The sequence below is a fragment of the Bombus huntii genome, chromosome 8 (genome assembly GCF_024542735.1).
Source record: "Bombus huntii isolate Logan2020A chromosome 8, iyBomHunt1.1, whole genome shotgun sequence".
Lineage (NCBI taxonomy): Eukaryota > Metazoa > Arthropoda > Insecta > Hymenoptera > Apidae > Bombus > Bombus huntii.
Genome location: NC_066245.1, coordinates 887,628 through 910,516, shown reverse-complemented (window position 1 = coordinate 910,516; position 22,889 = coordinate 887,628). Strand labels below are relative to the sequence as shown.

Here is a 22,889-nt window from a genome sequence, read left to right as displayed (position 1 = left end):
CAATAATTTATATTTAAAACTGATTATATTTAAAACTGAATATTTATAATAGATTGATTACTTTAACAAGGATTTGTATTTTTATGAAATTTATTTATACTCTGCGCTCAGCGTGACAGTTCTAACGGTTCAACGATTCTAACGATTCTCTCTGTTTTTGGGTCTCAGAGTAACAGATTTATCTGTTGAGTAGCCGATTTATTTGTTATTCAATAAGACAAATTCTTATTAACTAATGCTAATAAACATTAATTTGATTGGGGTTTACAGTATTAGAAAGCAAGCGATTTATGCCTTGGCAATGTTTTTTCCCACGGTAACGAAAGTAAATGCGAAATTTGAGAATGATGACCGTTGTTATTGATAAATAATTTTGACATTTAATCAATAAATTTGTTAAATAACTTTTGTTCGTTGCCTTGGGCGCGCTGCTATACAGTTAGATTCGCGGCGTTAGAATTTACCCTATTACTATACAAGATATTCACGTTAAAGGGAGCCATAGTCATACACCAGTTCACAACAATAATAATAAAATTGAAATTACAAGATAAATTTTTTTAAAGTAATTAAGTATATAGACTTAGTTTTTGAAAAAATAAATAGAAAAGATTTTGTAAAAATAAATAGATGTTTCTTTAAATAGGTCTGTCTTGACGAATAAAATGTTTAAACATGAAGAAACGATTAAAGAATTATTATATTCATATTATTTTTGTATGTATGATTTTTTTTTAAATATGTACTAACATTTATTTTGAAATACTCATTATTAATGAAAATAAAAATTGTACTATTGTACATCATACATTATCAGCCTTATGTAATTAATGAAAGTAAATATCTTAATTTTATGGTTTATCTAAATTCATACATGATATAAAATTAAGCTTTTAAAAGCTTTCTTTACTTGTAATTAGTGTATGGTGTATTGATTTAAAAAAATACAATAATATTTTGAAACATTAAACAGCAATATTATTGTTCAAGCAGCCTAAAATTTTTGTGTATATATCATATCAATACAAATATTGTAAATATTTCGTTTATTAGAATCATTTTATATCATCTAATTTATATTACTTATTTTGTTATTATACAACTATTAATTGCTGTAATGTATTTTGTAACTTAATAGTTATAATCCTCTACATTATGAAAATCATATTTACTAATAAAAGGAAGATTTGTGGAATAAATAGATAAGGTTTATTTAAATTTAGTTTTGGTTTACTAATGACATTGAAATTAATATCTATATTTTTAAAAAATCTACAATAATCTAATACATTTTTAAAGAAAATTCATATTTTATAATACAGATCAAGATGTAATTCCTATTATTTTTCATGTTTTGGTCCAGAATTAGGTATTTAATATACATAACCAATATTATATATATGGATATAATATTACGATTTGTTAAATTGTTGCATATGTATCAATGTTCGTTTTATTATTTCAGCTATCTTACCTCTAGCAAAACAAGCAAATTCTTGAAAAACATGATCATCACAATGTGTATTACTTACAGTTAAAATTACTTTTAAGGGATCTTTCTTTTTAAGTGTACAAATAAAATCTAAATTTGTTCTATTTATTATTTTTTCTTTACCACAATTTTTTATTGCTTGTTCTGATATAAGAGCTTCCTTTTGCAAACAACTCAAACTGGGATCTAAAACATTATTGTCAATTCGTCTATTACGCCATATGCAATGGGTCCCAGTACAATGAAGTGTAACTGTTTGCTGTTTTTCTATATGCACATCTGATAACATCTCAACTTTCTGCTGCTTTGCTTCTGTTTTAACTGGAAGTACTTCAACTTGTACTATGAAAACTTTTTCAAAAATATCTTTTACTATGTTAGAAACAGTAGAATACCAGTCACCATTTGAAAATTTCGTTTTTTCTGTAGTGTTTACACATGTTTCCATACTATTTGATCCATATTGAGATTGATTTGCAGAAATTGTAATATTAAATCTACCTTTCTTTTTAACATCTGTGGTGAGCAAAGTTTTCATTAGATCTTTATAATCATTTTTACTAGATATTGCACAAATTTCTGCACCAATTGCACAATATCTTATAACAGAATCCAATGTGGAAAATTGTGTGCCTGCTGTAACATTATGACATAGTTCTATAGGGTCTTGTACACACATTGGTTTATTAATGTTGAATTTAAGAGATTCATCTTCTTTTACACATGCTTTATATCTATTCATACATGATGGTAAATTTTTTATATTTTTAAACTCTGATTCTGTGTGTACCATTCCATCTATCGGACATATTACTTGCGATTTAAATTCAAAAGTCGCATAAAAAAAGAAAAAGCCATGAAGAAGTTGTGGAATATTATTTTTATTTGTAATTGGTGGTAATACTGCATTTTTGTCAAAATTAACTTGCCATCCGTTTATAATTTGTGGTCGACATGTACTTTTCAGTACCATTAAAGGAGGAATAATATTAACAGATGGCTGTTGTAAGTAAAAAATAATTAACAACACTAAAGCATAATTGGATATTTTCTGTCCACTTGATATTTTAAAATGTCGTGCCCAATATTTAATAAGCAACATTAGTGGCTTTAACCTGTTATCAAGAGATATGCAATATTTTATCAAATAGCTTTTATATACACCCAAACTATTCTTGAATGAAATATCACAAGAAACATTTGTTCTAACATAATAAAATTTTATAATAGGTGTCTTAGCTTTTGGAATTAATATTATGTTAGAAAAAACACAGTTCATTCGATACATAACTTTTTTTACTTCTTTAAAAATCTTATGCATAGTCCATGCATCTGTTGATGTACTTTTACTTTCATTTATTGGTTCACCTTCAATAAAAGGATATGTACTATTATTAAAAAGAATAGTATAAATACATATATTATAAAATAATAATAAAATTGGATAAAAAATTGTGTCTTACCAATATCCATATATATATCTAAATCACATTCCTTAAAACCTAATCCAGTTTGAGTTGAACCAAACCTATATGTTTTACACCTTGGAAATATCACTTTAAATATTTTATCCATTTGTATACAAACAGATTTGTATCTTGTTTCTAGTTCAATATCAGTAAGTTGTACTGCATTTAAAAATAACATTAACTGATCATCAAACGTAGATTTTTCTTCAAATATATATTTTATGTTATCATAACTTATAGAATCTGTATTTTCCACAAGACTATTTTGTTTCTCTGATTTTGGCCTTTTTAAATCTAAGAAGAAGATAATTATAATTTATAAACATAAAAATATATATATATATTTTTCAAATGAATAATACTCACTATTATGTGCTTTTCTTTTTTCTATATTCAGCTTTACATTATCTATCCAAACTGATTTATTTAATAAAGCTTCAGCAGAACTTCTACATTGTTAAAAGATTATAAATATAATTACAATATCAAACAATACAACAATATTAAATGTAATTTTACCTGTCACAAAACTCAACTATAAGATAACTTGGACCAAATTGATGTCCTTTAATTACACCATATTGTTGAAAAAAATGAATAAGTTTACGAGCAGGAATAAATTTCGGTAATGGCGAAACAACAATTGATCTTTCCATAACTTGCAATCGTTCCATTCCTTTTAAATGTTTCTTACCTGCAAGATGACCTTGCAAGGCATATTCATCTTGAAAATATATTGAGCATACGTCACAATGTTTTGACATTTTTGATTAAGTATTTAAAAGCATATAATATTTTTCACTTCAAATTTATCAAAGTTTTATCTGCTTTGTCTTTTTTTTTTATTACTATTACACATTTAATAATGTACACATTAATAAGATATTTAAAAGATCGATCTTTTTTAAATTATATCTTTTTTTAAATATATAATTATATAATATTATCTTATTTTTACAAAATATTGGCTATTACAGAATATTTTACTGAAATACAAATAAGTCTTTTTATTTTGTACAGAAGTCTCCTATCTTATTTAAAATGTACCAATTATTGTATTTATTTCTTACTTCCACCTTGAATAAAAAAGATAAGCATTATTTAGACGTAATATCATTGATAATTTTTTAATTTAACTTGTATTAATTTTATCAAGAATGTTTTACCATTTACTTTTTAAATTGCTTTTTGATCTGTTCACATATTCCATAATGTATTTTAAGAGTAATACATTTTTTAACTTAGTATTTAAATTCTTTCTTATAACAGAGAAATACAATAAATGCCCTTTTCTCTGAAGTTGTATATTTGAACCTGTAAATAATACGAGCAATGAAACAATCCAGTTTTTATTAACTTCAAATTTTAATCTGAACTTATAAAAATAGTATTGTCAACTTATAGTAGTTATAAGAATCAAATATTAGATTTTAATACATTATATAAAGATGACAATAAGTAAATATGGAATTGGTATCTACACATTACACATTTACATTGATGAATAATTTAGTTTACTTTATTAGTTTTCTTTCAGAGGATCGCTCACCGATAAATAATGATATACAACATTCTACACTCTAACCTGTCCTAACCTAAGGTTTATTTCCATTGCTTACAATTTACAAACGTTTTAGGGGAAAATATCACATGTTCCTTACGGCGAATTGTTGAATGTTAACGGAAATGACGTTATACCGTTATTCTCGTAAATGAAGCATATCAAAAAGTATTTTTAATTTTCGAAAATGTTGTAAATCTGTATTTGTAACAGTATTGCTACAAAGTTATTTAATGTTTTGTCAAATTTTAAACACGTGTAAAATGAAAGCATAATTCAAATTAATACTTAATTTTAGTAATAACCTTATGAATAGAAGAAAGTGACACAATAAAATGTTATCTAGTGGCCTCAGACATGCTTGTAATGTTTATCAAATTATTTTTGGTATTGATAAATGTTATTAGGTTTTACAAATATTTATGTTGGATGTTCTTATATATTTAATATTAATATGAATATTTCTAATGAAATATTTGATATACAAGATTTAATTTTGTTCTCATAATATTTTATAATATAACTTAAAATTTACTTTTATCTTCACTTTGAATTTCCAAATTTAATTTGAAAAATTTCGTTTGGATGAAGTTCCAAGCTGAATGCATATTGTGTAATTCTTTACATTACAACATTATTGTTTCTAGAATCTGATGTCATATGAAAATAAATATACAATATTTTTGAAAGAAATTCAACAAAAAACATTTTACAAATTTTGTTATAACCTATCATGTGTCTGTGTACTTTTAATATCTTGTAACTACTTAACACAGATTACTGAAGATTTAAAATATATAAATATATTTTTATAGTGCAAATTCATTGAATGAATTACTTTTGTTAAAATAGTGCAGTTACATAAATCTAATTTTTCAATAAAAGGTTTCAAACTAAGTAGTATAGAACATGGTATATATAATAAGTGGAAAATAGCTTTCAGTACTTTTAAAAAATTTTTCAATTTTCCAAACATGTTTAGAGGAATTACTTTAGCGAATGTAAGATCAAAAAATAACTTCAATTGCTTTTTATTAATATGATACATGCAATTTGATTTTACTGGATTAGATCCTTGTTTATGGATTAAATGCTTCAAAATATTAAAATACTGAAGTTTTTTTACATCCCTTTTTAAATTGCTCCAAAAGCAAAGAAACAAGTGGAATAGGATCTTCATAATTAGTAACAATATTATTTTTTATACTTTCTTTTATAATAAAGTTATATATGTATTTCATTCCCAAGTTTATTTATGTCTAAAAGACAACTTATCAAACTTGTATAACTTTTATAACATGGTAAATTTGAAAATGTATAAATGAATATCTAATTCTTTATTTATATATTACAATATATGATAGACATTTTGTTTAGTAAATATTTCCCATTTTTTGTTTTATTATTTTCTTAGCTTTCATTTGAGTTAAACCTAAAATAATAATTTATTATTAGTAATTTATATCATGCTATTTTAAATTTACATAAGTTTAAGGTTATTTAATGACATATAAATGATACATACATATAAGAGTATCAAAACTTACTTGAAATATCATAAGTATGATATTTAATATGTAATATATGTGACATAAAAAGCCTTTAGGTAATATTTCTTTATGTAATTTTTCTTTAATTTCTTATCTATTTCGAATGTAATGTTTTCAAAATATTTATATAAATATTCCGATAATAAGCTCTATGTCATAGAGACTTCAGAACCAACATTTATCGTGTTGAAATAACATTTTATGACGTAAATAGCGCCTAATTTAGAAAAAAGCAAATATTTAAAAGTATGAAAATGTAAATAAATAATCAAGATAATAATAAACTAAAATATACGAACTGCTGTAACTTTGTATTAAAGGCTTTTTTGTACTTCATGTGGTAGAATTATCCATCGTTTATATTTTATAATTAGAAAGTCAATATGTAAAAATGACGATATTTTTTAATACAAAAAGAGCATAAATACAAACACCGGTATCAAAATATCAAAACTACTTGATTAGGGGAGAATGTTTGTATATGCGCATTAAATTGGTACGCAGCCTATTACGGATGCGGTGAATATTTTGGATATCGCATTGTTTCTCCTTTCGTACGATATCTAAACTACTAAAATGTTATCTTTTAAGAATCTTTAAATAATTTTTAATTACGATATAATTACTAAGGCAATAATCTATTTTTCATACAGTTATAGTTGTTGCATAAAATATTAACATTACATATCAAAAAACTGCTATTTACAGAACAGATTGCATAATAGTGCCGCAAGATCTATTAAGTATTACGTATAAAAAATTTATATATTTAAATTTATTATAATGAACTGTACGAAAAATTGTATTTAATACTGGTTGCATATATATTCGATTTAAAAAATTATTTTCCTAATCAAAGAGAAATTTGAGACATAAATTTTATAATTTCATAATTAAAATTTTTAATGATAATGTAAGGAAAATTTTGCATTTTTATATGATTCTTAAATAAATTGTCTTATAATATATATTAAAAAATAAAAAATTTTTCCGTATAGATTGATTCTGTACTTTATAAACGATATTTTACTGATTAGTTTTTCTAAATAAAATTATTGAATTATTTCATTAGATATTACATCGACAGGTAGAGTATTACATCAATAATACTATCATAAGTATATATGTATGTATATATACCTCATTCTATTATATATATCATTTTAGAGTTTAAGGTGTGTAATACTTATGAAAAATCACTTAAAAATTGAAATTATTAAAAGTCTATTTATACACTACATATTAGAATTAAAAATTTTCATTTATCTAGTGCTTTGGGGTACTATATAACCTAGTTTACAAGATTATATAAATATATACATATATGTATAAACACATTTTTTTAATAGCAATTTGTTTAAAATAATGTAAAAAAGCTATATTTATATAATTTTAGTAAAAAAATAGTTAAAAGAAAGTGAAGACGCAAGGTTGAAAAAAGTGACATTAAAAATATTTATTTAAAAATAATTGAAATAGTTGAATTTATATCACAGATAGGGTTGGTAAACCTGAGTATGAGCAAAAACCACATGGAAAAGGTACTGATGATCAGTGGGAAGAGGTGAAAATATTAAGAGACAGAGAAGAACGACAGATGAGAAGCGCCACAAAACGGAGATGCGGACGTTTTAGAAAACATTCGGCATGGATCGAGCTCCATGTTCGCCCGTGAAAGTGATGCGGTATATCCGCGATTAGGGGATACAAATCTCGTGTCTAGTGGGAGGACGTTGAATAGTTTGTATGCGTTAGTTTGTGAGTCAGTATTTGGAACCGGTCGTTTCGAGAGTGGCAAGGTTACTTTAAGGGTGTGTAATCCCTCGGCGTGTCAGAAAGTAGCGTGGCGAAACGATTTTTGGTTTGGTCTCGGTGCACGAGGAAATCTTGGTAAAAACCGATCGCGACAACACAAAGTAATACAGTTTAATCGAAAGAAGATATCGGAAAGAACGACGGAGAAGAGAATACTAATAACAAAGGCAAAAATAATAACGTTAAAAGTGGTGGCGAAGGCGGCGACAACGACAACGACAGTGACGGCGACGACAGCGGTGGCGCAAGGTGTGAGGACGAGGTGAATGCACGGCGGCCGCGGTGTGTGCCAGTGGTGTGCGCGCTCGTCGCTCGTGGAAACCCGCCAAAACCCGCGGCCGCGAACAACCACCAGCAAGAGCAGCAACAATAGCAATAACAACAGCAGTAGAAGGAAAAGGAGAAGGAGGAGGAGAAGGAGGAGAAGGTGGAACAGCATTAGCAGTAGTAGTAGTAGTAGTAGTGGTAGCAGCAGCAGCAGCAGCAGGAGCAGAAGCAGCGGTAACGCGCGACGTTGTGCTGTTTTGACAACTTTCCGCCGCGTCGGGGCGTCGCGCCGTTTCTCTCGCGGCGGCGGCGGCAACAGCAGCAGAGACAACAACAACGGGATCAACTCGTTTTAAGAAGGTCGTTCGTGACGGCGGTTACAGTTGCGACGCTGCTGACCCCTCAGCCTATACGACGACGACGGCGGTGGCGACGACGACGGTGGTGGCGGCTGCGTTGTTATTATTTTGCCGCGGTGCTTTTGACCCTACAAACCGGGCGAGTTCATTGCAGCGCTTTCGCGGGGGTGTCAGCCAGTTTTATTACTCCGGCCTTCTCCGTCCGCAGCAGCAGCGCCGACGGCGCCAGAACCATACCACGACGTGGTATATGCAGCATGTCTACTAGTGTATGTACTTGATCACACCAATAATCCAGGCACGTTGAACCGCCTATTCATAGGGCGAGAAGTTGCCGACAACTTCTGAACATTGACTTAGTGCGATATCTTGACCGAGTCAACTGAAAAGAACTACAGTGACGTTGCGACTGATTGTGAGAAAGGACGCGACGAACCACGTGATATACCTGTCGTCGGGCCGCGTCATGCAAAGCATGCTCGACTCCCCGATGGCCATAACCTGAATTGAGCCGATTTGACCCGATTAAACCCGATTCAACGTAGTCGCAGTTGAACGAACAAGCAAACGAACGAATGAAAGAAAACAAACGGTAGCCATTGACTTTTTTCGTCTTTCCTCGTGCTTGCGCTCTCGTTATTCTCTCTGCTGTTTTTTCCTTGTGATAAAGAACACGCTACCGCTTTTTGCGATTAACATGAGGATGTTCGCTTGTGAGTAACAAGTGTATTATGCTTTGATGGTATTATTCGTCTAGTGTGAAAACAAAGTAAAGATTTAATCACAGGAAAAAGATTAGTCAGTCTGCTTCTAACAGGTGACTAGTTGAACAAATGGACGGATTGATCGCGATACGTATACTGTTTCTCGTTCGTTTAGTGTCCTCTCATAACGGTGTTAACTTGAAATAATCATGCTATGGAGCACTGTGCACTTAGTGTCATTGATACAGTGTCGGTATAGTGTCAACCGTTACGTGTAATTGTCTGAAGGTGGTGGCGTGGGAGTCCGACATTTTAACCGCTCGTATTCACGAAAAGATACAAGTGTCCACGTGTGAAATACGGTCGCCACTCAGGCCTGTGAGAATCACAAGTCGAGCTTATCAACAAGATTTTTTAGTGTCTTCTCTGATAAGAAACTTACTATGCGTGCGGTTAATATTTGATTTCATGGTCACGATCTATTTATTTTTCCATTTTCGTGACCACACCGTTCATTACCAAAGAAAAAGGTGTCAAGCACGTTTCTTACGTCGCACAGTGGGTTATTTGCTCGATCTAGTTGGACAAAAGTCAGTTTTGTTAAACTCATTACAGGTAAAAGTAACTTTTTATCTGAGAAAGGCAAGTACCACGGAGGTAATAAACTGCAACTGTTTTCATCTTCACATTAACATGTATAGCTTCTGATGATTAATTGAAACTTGACCGTGTCTCACAATGAACGTACATTTTGTTGCTTATTTCCGCGATAATAATCTTTCAAATTCGTCACTTTTTCCTGTTTTTAAAGGTACCTGTCAGTATCAAATTATTTCCTACATTGTTCTGAAGTACGTAAAGGTGCATAAGTCTCAAGCATTTTAATTAAAATTTCATTCATTTCAACATACTTAGAGTATTAAGGAAAGGAATTTTTTAGTTAAATTTAAAGGATCTATCATCATAACTTGAAAGGATTTGTTAAAATACATGAATCTCCTTGTGATCATTGCGAATATAATAAATGGTCATATGTGATATTTTTTCACTAAGGATTACTTTTACTTGAAAATTTTGTTTTTGGGAGCATCTTGGGTTAAAACAATGACTCGAAGAGATATATATCAAAGAGAAATATTTCAAAATATATTTCATATAATGCAACAAAAATAACATTGTAATATTAATGAAAAATTAAAATTTGTTAAAAATTACATTTTGAGTCATGAAGAATACTTGGAGGATTAGACCAAGAAAATTAAAAATAAATTTCCATATATAAAATCTGAAATAAAACATACATTTTGTACACATATCTTAGTTATATTTAATTGTATGTACATATTATTATATTTATCGATAATAACAATTAAACCATTAAAAACACATTCTAATGATTTTTTGTCTTTAAATTGTTTTAATTTTACCACAAATAAGTCAGTAATCATGTTGTCGATCAAGCAAATAACAGAAGTAATTTTGACCAGCTAAATTGGAAAAACATCCCACTGTGTGTCAATTTAACAATTTTAAGAAAGAGTAAATGATGGAAATTGTGTAATTTTGTTTAATAGCAGAAGAAAGGAAATTATAATTTTTAGAAACCAGTGTGTCTATTGACAAGTTAACAGCATCGTTGAAAAATATCTGTGCTTTGTAGTGAAGTGTTGGATGGTATTTTATCAAGTGTCTAACAATGAAAAATACCTGGTGAGTCAAAATTTTAATATATAACATTTATAAAAATATGTAATCATTTGTTCTTGCAAAGCATATGTTTTAATTAGTTATTCGAGATAAAGAAAATGGGAGAAAAGAAGGAAAACAGAATAGAGGGGGGAGATTGGTAGTAGAAAAAACTAAAGAAGTATAATTTCATACTTTTATTTATATTATTATTCTTTTCATTAATGTAGTTAGAAAAACGTGAAAAAATGAAAGAAGGAAGAGAAGAATATCTATAAACGAAAAAATTCATTTATTTTGTTTTTAGTTCTTAAGGCTTAAATTTTTAAATTATGAAATTTTATTGTATTGTGTATTTTGAAACGTTCGTACTGCATCGAAAAGGTAAATGGACTGAAAATAGTGTATAATAGATTTAATTATTTTTAATGTCCTTATATTTGTTTTTATCAATTAATTTTTTAATGTTATTTTTATCTCTTATTTTCTTTTTAAATTTACGATTTTGTGATTCGTGTAGAAACGAATGTTTCTAGGTTAGGTTACTGATCATTAGTACTTAACCTCAAATACGGTTAATCATCTCATTTTCTTGATCTTACCATAATTTTACTGGTTTTCATTATTCATACATGTTAATAAACAAAACAAGAATTTCAAACAATGTAATTGTTTTTCCCTTTTCCTTCAAAATTGTATATCGATAATTTGAAATCAGTAAATGTCTAGTCTAATTGTTATCAACTTGTTACAATTTGTTATTATTTATAAAGTTTTACTCTCTACTTTCTGTAAAAAGGTGTATTTTTTATAAAATAAAGAAGGTAAAACTTCACTAGAGATGTATTCAAGATCATTTTATTGTTCAGTTAGTAAGGCGACATATCTTACATGAAATATATTGCTATTTTTGAAATTATATCAAATATGATGTTAACTTGGTTATAAAAAATAAAAGTAATATCATAATGTTTAATATAAATGGTTACAAGTAGAAATTAAAGCAAGTTATTAATTGCCATTATAATATTATATTTTTTATATTCTATTTGAATAGTTCCTATATCCTATTGTCAGTTACAGATTTTTAACAAATTGTTAGATTTTATAGTGTATATGAAAATTGGTTATAAATTTAATTCCATTTTAAAATAAAAGTTACATTATAACATATAAGAATAAATTTGATTGTGTTGTAGAAATTTTAAGTTTTATGTCATTGACCTTTTAATGGTTTTTTATTTTAAAGTACAGAATACTTTACGAAACTTCTAAGTTTGTGCTTCATGTATTGTTTCTTTCCATATTGTAAATTCTAAATTATCATATATTTTAAAAAGGAAATCACATATTCTTAGAATATTTGGATTTTAAAATATGTAAAATAGTTTTGAGTTTTCAAAATCAATGTAGCCTCCATCATTTTTAGAACATTAGAGAGGAAGAAGCAAAGCGAAAAAGACTATTATATCGTAAATTTTAAATTGAGATTATAAGATTTGAGAAGTTTTTCTGAAATCAAAGTTACTGAGGGTAAACATAAAAATGGTATAATTCTTTTAGTTTCAATTATTAATTGTTTTATATCTATTATATTATTTATTTTTATAATTTATTATAATACGTGCAACAACAGATCAGGTTCATTAGATTTTTCATACTTTGATACGGTAAACAATTTTTTAAATATTTTACATTTGTCAAATGTTTACAATAATAAAAACTTAGAGATATACATGCAACAATATGTTAAGTAATGTGATTATAAGCTCTTAATGAATATTGCAGTGTAAAAGAAACAACATTATTATATATATGTGTGATATTTACTATTATGTTTTTAATACTGCACGTTTAATAATGATATATAATTGTTAAAATACTTGTATCTCTAATTTCTATTATTGTTTAATTAATAATATATAATTTTTACAATCTGTAATTAATGTATAAGTGCAATGAAAAGAAACAAGTAATGCAGAATAACATAAGATTTGCAATTATTTATTATTGATGCAAATTATGATTAAAATTGATTTATTGATTGCACTAATTCTTAATAGAAATAAAATTTTTAAATATAAAATTCATATCTGTGTATAAACTAAACATTTAATTTTTATGCTAATATTACAGAATTTTTTTTATATTCCATGTTATTCATATTTTAGTTATAATTTAGTAATTAATTAGTGTTAATATCTTGAATGTTATGACTTGTTTGATATTTCATTACTTTGATATTTATAACTTGTTAAGCATTGTTATGACTTTATTTATTGATTAATAAATGAGTTATTAAATTAGTAAAGTAGTACTGATTATGGTATTTAATGGCAGATTTAAAAGTATTGACTTTTTAAGATGATGTGCATTAGTACATATTAAATTATTGTCATGAACACATTCCAACTGAGTTAACTATTTAAGATCAATAATTAAAATATTATAAATATATTAGATCATTTAATATTATAATACATGAAATATATTCATGAAGTATAATCTCATTTATATTGAAAGAAGCACATTTTTACTATCATTGTAAATTGCACATTATTTTATCTAAGTTATTTAAAAATGTAAAGTCACATAAAATTTTATAATAGATATTTTATAATAAATATGAATATTTACAGAAGTACATAATATATGCCATGTAATTAATATTCTAGATCATATTAGAAGATGATTATATAATATCATTCTTTCTATTTTATATTTCAGAATTAAAAAATAATCAATGTGAGAAATTATAAATTGGCGTTATGTGTACTATGTTATCATATATATTATATGTTCATTAAATCTTGGATATTAATATTAGTTTTGTCATTCTAAACATTCAAAAATATTAGTTTCATCATTTAATTAATGGAAGCAAAATTTTTGTTAATAAAAAAAGTATAAAATCATGTCATATACGTACAGTTGGAATTTAAATCTAATTAAGAATTTTATTTCTTTAACTAGAAACATATTATATGTATATGGAGACATAAAGCAAAACAATGTCTGTGTTTTACATGATATATGTTAAATTTTTTTTTAATGTGCAGATAGAAATTATAATACTGATGATGAAAATTTGTATAAAGTAATGATTCATGATAAAACGTGTGGACTTTGTTGGGTAGCTTCTAAGTATTGATATTTGATTAGAGGATTAATGAAGAAAACAGTTGCTTACTTTAATGCAAAATTAAAACATTATTAACTTTTCTTTTGCATTATACAGTTAGTAATTTGTAGTACAATATTTGTTTAATAATTTGATTTATCATAAAATAAATGAATGTAGTCCACAATAATACTAACTTGATTATAATAGGGTAGCAATATACAATAATGTAAGAATTAAAAATCCAATATAAGAATCTAATGCATAATAGTATAAGGAATTAGAAATAAAAACTCTCCAAATTCCTTGTAATAGGCTCTGTGTAATAGTATAATGACGTAAATAAAATGAAATAAAAAAGAAATATTACTTTGATTGTTAATATAAATCACTTACATCATTTTTCCTTTTGATAAAAATTATACATTGCTATACGTTCACTACAAAAATCTTATAATGTGACATTTAATATTAAAACTTTGTACGATACTTCTTGACAAAAGTTCAAATAACAATTCAATATATACTTTGTTTTAAAATGTTAAAGTATAGCTTTATGGAAGATATACTGTGGAAATATGCATCTTTTATAGTATATAATTTTGTCTCTTTTGTTACTATGACTAAAATTAAGGAAAAGTAATAATTATAAACAATTAAATATTTGTTTACATTTTAATTCCATTTTTAAAATGTGTTACATTTTGTTTTATGATATTGAATATTTATAATATGTGAAGATTAATGTTTAAATTCAAAGGGTATACATAGTTATATAGTGTTATGCATAGTTTGTTACGATAAACATTAAAGAATGAATATAGGCTAAATTAATTGATAAAATGTAACTAGATTATGTATATAAATATCATTTCTTGTTTATGCAATATTATTGATTTAATGTATGTATGTATGTATAATTATAATTAATCTGAAGTACACATTACAGGATATGCTTAATAAAATAAATTAGAAGTTTAGTAAATAAAGCACCATAAAATCGAAATATTTTTCAAAAAATTTTTATACTTTTATAATCTCTTTTATAATCTTAAGAAATACAAGGGTGATATAAAATAATAAAGTTAGATGAAGTAGTATTACTTGTTTAATTATTATTCTGTTTTGTTTATTTCTTAATTGTAGCTTTGGTTTTCTGTTCCTTCGCTATTCCATTTTGATGAATATATAGAAATTTATAAATATCAGTAAAATAAAAAGGTATAATTTAGATGATCTTGGTATTATTTGGTTTCCTTCTTAGAATGCATGTATATTTAGATTATTGTTAATTGTTTATTTAGTAGGATTCTTTATTGTGCCTGAAAAATGTTATTTATTGTTTGATTATATCATTTTAATTTTACATCTTTTAGATTAATTTTTATCATATGGTATCGACAATTGGTGTACTTTAAAATCTTATGCCACATTAAACACTATTATTAGTACTAAATCAACAAATTCTTTCAAATTGTAAAATGTCGATGTAATACTTGCATGTTGTAATACTTGAATTACATATTTTTAAATAAAAATATTAGCAATTAATTAAATAAATTGTTACTGGTTCTTGTAACTAACTTAGTATTTAATAATATCCATAATGCCATAACCATGATAAAATTGAGAAAATCTATATATATACATCTTGTTGAGTACCTAGAAATACATACTTTGTTCTTAAAGTAATTATTAATTATTATTCTGTAATATAAATTTTAGCGTTGAAATTCCGATTGTTCAATGATATACTCGCGAGATTTCATGATTTTAATTTTATCTATAATACATTGTTACATTTGTAAAACAAAAAAATATGCTGTAGGAAATACGTTCACGATTAAAACCTGTTAAGTTCGATTAGTATCAAAATTATTTAGACTATTTTACTTTTCTTTTCATTAAATAAACCTATATATAACACATCCTACGTGCGCGTATGCGGAAACGACGTGCCTAATAATAGGCGACACGTTTACCGTCGACACTTATTGGGTAGCTTACTTACGAGATATATTTTGGAAGTAATAGGATTGACATTATAAAATGTATTTTATATCTTATGTTTAAGAAGGAAGTTATATATACAATTATTGGTTGAAGTATGCTTCTCGAATTTTGCTAAAAATTTATATAAATATGTATTTCGATATTTAATTAAAGGCGTTTAAAAGACATATCAACGGACAAGAATGCTTTATTTTCGATAGAAAAGGAATTATGCTTTTCCCTTTTTTTTTCTTATAACTTGTAACGTGTGAGTGCGATAAAAAGGTAGGGTTCTATAGTATATTAAAATACATTAGTGATTATCTCAATCCAAGTACAAAATTCACGACATTGTTGAATTTTTTAATTGTTAATTAATATTTATAGATGTACTAGATCGTTAGTCTTACTGCAATGAATAGTATATATATCTTGTTCCCGAAATTTTTTGTAACATGAAAATTTTCTCTTTTTCAGTATTTCTTCTAATATCTACACAACAATAAATAATAACTTAAAAACTTTTTCTATTGTTATTCTATTGTTATTTATATAGTGTAATGTAACATAATATACTACATTTTTATTGGTCCTTGTACATTTATTGAAAATTGTACAGTGTCTGAATCTTTGTGATCGACTGTACATACATATACATATATATCTAATACTTGCATTTTAAATAATAAAGCATTTAGAAATGAATTCTTTCAATAGTAATTTTGCGTTACTCAAATATCCATTTGATATTTAATTGTATTCGTTAAAAAATTCATCATTACTATTGTCGCTATTAATTCTGTGTTCCTCCTGTAAGGGTTAAAGTTGCATGAACGTGTAACAAATTTGGTAACAAATACATCTTAGATTATAAGCACGCGCATCAGTTCCTAACCTAGCTTTTATACGCTGGGTGACAAATATATCACTGTAATTAGAAGTACTTGATACGATATTTTGAGATCTTTTTGAGTGTAGAAATTTTTAAGAAATTAAATTATTTCATAAAATTACCAATCAATAATATATGAATATATATGAATGTATTTGCAAAACAGGTGATACACGTGGTTTGTGGATCCATAATTAATAAAATTATACAATTTAAAATTTTTCCAGAGTTTCTTTATATCAAGATGAATTTAATTCTTGATTTGCAAGAACTTATGATTCTTGTAATAGAAAAATAAATTAGTTGACACAAGTATTAAATAGCGCTTTAATGGTTTACTGTTTGATTTCAGACATCAACATCACAAAGATCATGGAAGTTGATAGTGAAATTGAATGAGAATTCGTTTCGTCGAAAAGTGGAATTTACAGCGTAAGACGACAAGTGAACTGATAGCAGTAAAAAAGAAGAAAATAAAGAACTGAACGTATCGTTGTTGAAAATTGATAAAATTAGTTAAAAGGACAGAAAGGGGCTTAGGAACGAAAAGGATTACACGAGGGGAGAGTATCGGAAAGCGAGTGTACACATTCGTGGATTGCGTAATAAAAAGGGAGAGAGAGAGAGTGAAAAAGAAAAAAACTCAGTGTGTTTGTAAATAAGAGTTATTTTTCGTATGAGGGAAAAGGAGCTACATCGACGTCGAAACGAGGAGAAACGAGTGAGAAGACGTTTAAAAGTCCTTCAACGAAAGAAGGTTCGGAGGACTTTCTCTCTCTCTCTCTCTCTCTCTCTTAGAAGGATATACGAAGGTGATAAAACACTGGTAACAGAGGATAAGAAAGAGGTGAATGAAGGAGAAAGAAATACAGTGTCACAATTATTATCGAGCCTTTTTTCTATAGCCTTCATTCAAAATCAATCGTGTTTCTTCCACTTCTAGAAGAATATTATTCGCGAAGAGTGACTAGTTTAGATTTGAAAAGACTGAAAAAATTTTCACGGGAAGCAAGAGAGAGAGAGAGAGAGAGAGAGAAAGAGAGAGAGAGAGAGAGTGAGCGTATAAACGGAAGTAATATAAGAAAAAAGAAAGAGACCGTGAAAAAGAACACCTGGAAAAGAAGGGCTGAAAAGAAAGAAAGAAGAGAAAAAGAGAAGTGTGTGGTGAAGAAGGGAAAGGGGGAAAGAGTGCACGCTCTGAAGCGGTATTGAGAGGGCTGGCGTGCCCCATGTTGTGAGCGTCTGAAGACTGCCGGGGGCAGAAGTGAAAGGGTGGGAGGGAGGGAAGGGTAAGGGTGCCGCTGGTATGGAGTATGGAAGCGGCGGGGGCGGAGGCGGTGGGGGCCGTGGGGGTGTCCAACCACCCTCCGCAGGTGCGAGGGGTATGGCGGGAACAGACACTACTGATGCTGCATGGCACAAACACGAACAAATGATCCTTATGGAATCGAGACATAAGCAACAATGTAAGTATACACACCAAAATTATGATATTCTTCTTTTTTTCATTCTTTCATCCTTTAGATTTGTGAATCTCTTTCAGGAATATAAATTTAATGGACACTGATTTATTTATCTATAGTTCGAATACAATTTATGTAAACTGAATTTTTGTGTTACCTCTGTTTTACATTTGTCAGAAAGTACGGATATTTCGAATGTCTATTTACTATTATAAAATTTTATTACAATTAATGTTTTTTACTTTTGATATACTATATCTATATTACGATACATTGAATAACAATGATAGTTTATGTGTTATATGAAAATGTAAAATATTGATATCTTATGACAGGACATGACTTGAGAAGTCAGTAGTTCTTGTATGTAGAAACACGTGTTGCTTCGCAGCAGTGCCATTCTATTACAAGATTCACTAAGATTTTAATTTATTAGATTTTAAAATGATAACAAATACTTATCCTTGGTAGTCGATGCAACTTTAAATGAAATAAATAATAATAAGAAATACTTAAAATATTACAATTCTATTAGAAATGTTAATCGATGATTTAAATTTTTAAAGTTGCACTCCTGTCTCTCCTTTTATTTAAATTCATGATGGATGCTAACTACAAAATACGTTCTAGTTAGTATAATTAACATGTGATGAAATTTTCATGAACATTCATACATTCATATATTTACATTCTAGTGTACTTGATTACTGTATCGTAAATGACGTGTATCGTTTTATTTTTTCGAGTACGTTTCACTGTTCGCATTTAAATACAATGACAAAGTCGAATATTATATTGAAATAATTTCTATAAGAAAATTTTAACTAATACTTAATTATCATTTATAATGGCAATAACATACGATTTATGTATATTTGAGAAATATCTATACTTTAGACAAGAACATTAGGGTTAGATTATAGGCTTACACGGTAGGAAATATTTAAAATCTACGCGCAATTGACTTTTGTACAACGTGGATTTTTGTGTTTAAAAATTTTGAATTGGACGTCTGTTTATTTCGAATTAATTTATTCAGCTCGTCATAACATAACGTCATAGCTCTGTTTATCTAAGAAAACACAGAATAAGTCCTTTTTATTCGTTGTAGCAATTATTCATATTTCCGTTGCTACCAAAAAAAACCATAAGAGATGTGTTATACATTACGTGTATAGTATAGTCTCTGCAATAAATACACAGTAATAATGATATATACAATAGTACACGAAATAAGGATTCTTATCGACAATAGGTTATTGGCGTTATTAGCATTCCAAACTTTCACTGTCACTTTCACAGTCTCTATTCAAAGATCTGCTGTATATAAAAATAATGTACATCTGTAGAAGCGTTAGTTCTTCCAATTGAGTAAACGAATGAACCCTTTCACTATCACCGTTTAAGGGGTAGATTATTATTCACAGTCCAAGTTTCGGTTTGAAAATTGTTTTGACCAAATATTTAATATTGTATTCAACATGAAATTCATATTTGATTTTATGTAGGGATATCTAAAACGGACGATTTGAATAACTGTCTAGTAGAAAAAAATGCATCAGACCAAACTTTCTTGGTTTTCAGGGAGCATGACCTGATGTTAATAGCTTTTTCATAGATGGAAGTATAATGAATATCAAGGTCAGCTTCACTTTTTTAAATGAAATGGTAAATTTTTCAACTTATCTCTTGATAGAGTGTTTTAAGATGAAGTGTTTTAAGATTCGAGATCGTTCAAGGCCAGGTCGGATTGGAAATAAATTACTTCAAGACACTGATCAAACACTTCGGCGATTTACATTGTTAGTATGTACAAGTGTTCAAAGTGATGATATTGATCATTGATACATGCTCTAAAACGTTGCAATGCGGATAACACATGACGAATTTCATTTGAATCAATCGCAGAGCAAGCTCATCTTATGTGCTCTTTTATATGCAGTCTTTGATTATTGGTATGTTACTATATTCTTGCTGTACTCGCTTAATTAGTCTCACAAATGAAAATCTAAAGCTGTTAAGTCAAAAAGGGACCGTGCGAGCCATTTGTTCGTTCAAAAATTCCGTAACATTTCGTGCAGAATGAGCAAGGTATCTATCTTGCTGGATTGTCGTATGTTGAGTGAAATGATTCTGTTCTTGTAATAAGTATGTCCTTGTAATAATTCCGACGAAAAGATTGTTAAGGTTCACTCGTATTAAGACTATTTAACGTTCCATCGATAGAATATGGACCAATTATTTAATTACTAACAAGTTCTCAGCAGACATATGCAGACCAAGATCTTTGCCTGTCCACTTCTTTTAGCCACCGAGGATTATCTATTGACCAATAGCCCATGTCGTGTAAATTAATTAATTTCCTCGTGTAAATGTGGTTTCATCCATAAACGAAATTTTAGTCAGACGTGTATCATCGTTTTGCAATTTTCATAAGCCCTGTTCGCATAATTATAAATGAGTTTGAAATTCATTTTTACTTAACTGTTAGCGAAGTGAAATGTGGAAAAGGTGAAAATTGAAACGAAGTATCTTACAAAATATTACTTCGTCAACTGTTTCCATTTTCGCCTTCTAGTTATCTTATACTAACATGTGGATTTCGTGTTACAGCTGCTAAAATGTTTATAGCGCTTCTATCATAAGTCGTTTGTTGCGTCTTCTGTTACCCACGCTTTCGCTTTCATGAAAAATTTCTATAACGCTCGAAAAGACAAAACGTAAGGGTCTGACACGATCGAGAAATCTTTCAGTACACAAACGCACTGTCTGTCTCATAACTTTACGACATTCATCATAAATATAAACCATATTTACTTTCCGCGTTTTTGTATAACGCATTTTGGAAAATTGTGTACTACAAAACCCCGCTCTTTAGTCGCTAGCATATTTCAAGCTAATATATTGATAATAACATTCATGGATACACATGAAGACACGAAAGTATTCGATTGGTATCTTAAAGCAATTTATTTTCCATTCCTATTTGATCTTAAAGAATCTTTAATGATCTTCAACTATAGATCATTCTACTTAAACACACAGGTTCTTCTACCTAAAATGCTATATCACAAAGTATGTGAAAAACATATCATCCCATATAAAAAAGTGACATTGACCTTAATATCCAAGTATGAAAAAATCCACTAATATCAAATTATGCCTACCTCGAAACCAAGCAAGAACAAAGATCTGATGCATATTTTTCTACTATCAAAAGTAATTCAGATGGTCTATTGTTTTATCCTGTAACTGTATAATATTTTTGCAATTTATGAAAATATAATTTATTTTAAGTAGTAACAATTATAGTACTATAGTAACAGTTGTAACAATATTATAGAACTTTATATTAATTTTATATTCATAATTATGATTTACATATAAATCAAAATCTTTGTAAAATTTTAGTTAATAAGTGGTTTTAATAATACATAGAAGTCTTTCGAAATAAATATGTTTGATAAAATTGATTAAGAAAATTTTCGATATTTATTGTGATCTGAGAATTTTGAATTGAAAATATGTTGCAATTTTGTACAATTTAATTAGAGAAATCATAAAGAATAATACGATGTGTTTGATCTTAAATTGTATTGGCGTGATATGCGTAGATAGAAATTCACCTTAATTAAATAAATTGAAATTTTACTCCAAAATTTTGTTTCTTGTTTTCTTATATTCTAAATCGATATACCGAATGATAATTTTTACAGAGTTTACTTTGCATATAAGACGATATTAAAGCTTCAATCAGCACGTGTATTTCAAACTTTTTAAATTAGTGATTTATTCTTTCGCCTGTAATGGAAAATTGTTTTAACGAAAATCTGTATAACAAAGTGACAAGATGGACAATATTTAAAACAGAAGCTGACTGAAGTTTGCAAATTTTTACAAAAACGGCATTCGTTTGCCCACGACTTGTTCACATTTGTTCAGCCAAAATTTTAGTTTGTTCACGCTTCAAAAAAAAGTTATCGCCATATTAAAAAAAGCAGTGTGAAGTTGGCACCCCCAAATGCGAAGTTTCATAAAAACCAAATGGCATTCGTTTGTCCACGATTTGTTCACGTTTGACTACCTAGAATATCCATCTCTCAAAAAAGATTTATCATCCAATGGAAATTTAAAAAAACTGATAATTTTTTTTTTGAAGAGTGGACCAACGAGAATTTTAGTTGAACAAATGTGAACAAATCGTGGACAAACGAGTGCCGTTTAGTTTTTATAAAAATTCGCATTAGAAGTGGCAACTTCACCCTGTTCACAACAGATATATACATTGTGAATGAGAAAAGAGAAAGTCAAATTTATAAGTGGCGAGGAAACGTTGGCAATAGTATAGTGAGATCCATTTTTGAACTCGGCGACTCTCGAAAAATTCAAAGACTTTGACTAGACTGTCCGGCTGGCTACTGACTGATATATATTTTCGACTTGGCACTCTATCCCCCTAGCATCATGTCTTTGTGTTTTCGCTTTCTTCTACTTTTAACTTCATTTTATATCTTCTGG

At 28.0% G+C, this 22,889-nt stretch overlaps 2 protein-coding genes across 18 annotated transcripts in view; one reads left to right on the top strand and one right to left on the bottom strand.

Annotated features, from left to right (window-relative positions):
• Positions 1 to 1,237: 1,237 nt before the first annotated feature.
• On the bottom strand, positions 1,238 to 5,010 carry LOC126868593 (speckle targeted PIP5K1A-regulated poly(A) polymerase-like). Of its 12 annotated transcripts, none has more exons than XM_050624242.1 (6): positions 4,828 to 5,010; positions 4,128 to 4,275; positions 3,481 to 4,037; positions 3,328 to 3,410; positions 2,956 to 3,255; positions 1,238 to 2,860 (listed from the first exon to the last, which is right to left on the bottom strand). In XM_050624242.1, exons 3-6 carry the CDS (start codon positions 3,723 to 3,725, stop codon positions 1,413 to 1,415), a joined length of 2,076 nt encoding a protein of 691 aa, XP_050480199.1. In that variant the 5' UTR covers positions 3,726 to 4,037; positions 4,128 to 4,275; positions 4,828 to 5,010; the 3' UTR covers positions 1,238 to 1,412. The 12 variants fall into 12 exon arrangements, with proteins under 12 accessions (XP_050480199.1, XP_050480200.1, XP_050480197.1 ...); XM_050624243.1 differs by lacking the exon at positions 4,828 to 5,010 and adding an exon at positions 4,660 to 4,807; XM_050624240.1 differs by lacking the exon at positions 4,828 to 5,010 and adding an exon at positions 4,547 to 4,805.
• A 2,467-nt stretch (positions 5,011 to 7,477) lies between these two features.
• Positions 7,478 to 22,889, top strand: part of LOC126868591 (serine/threonine-protein kinase minibrain) — a 35,886-nt gene continuing 20,474 nt past the window's right edge. Inside the window, exons 1-3 of one of the 6 annotated variants that reach the window (XM_050624228.1) lie at positions 7,478 to 9,747; positions 10,795 to 10,927; positions 17,261 to 18,374. In XM_050624228.1, coding sequence (XP_050480185.1) covers positions 18,215 to 18,374 — 160 coding nt within the window. In that variant the 5' untranslated portion in view covers positions 7,478 to 9,747; positions 10,795 to 10,927; positions 17,261 to 18,214. Of the gene's footprint in view, positions 10,928 to 17,260; positions 18,375 to 22,889 lie in introns of all 6 variants that reach the window. The other 5 variants (XM_050624224.1, XM_050624227.1, XM_050624226.1 and 2 more) reach the window with 5 other exon arrangements.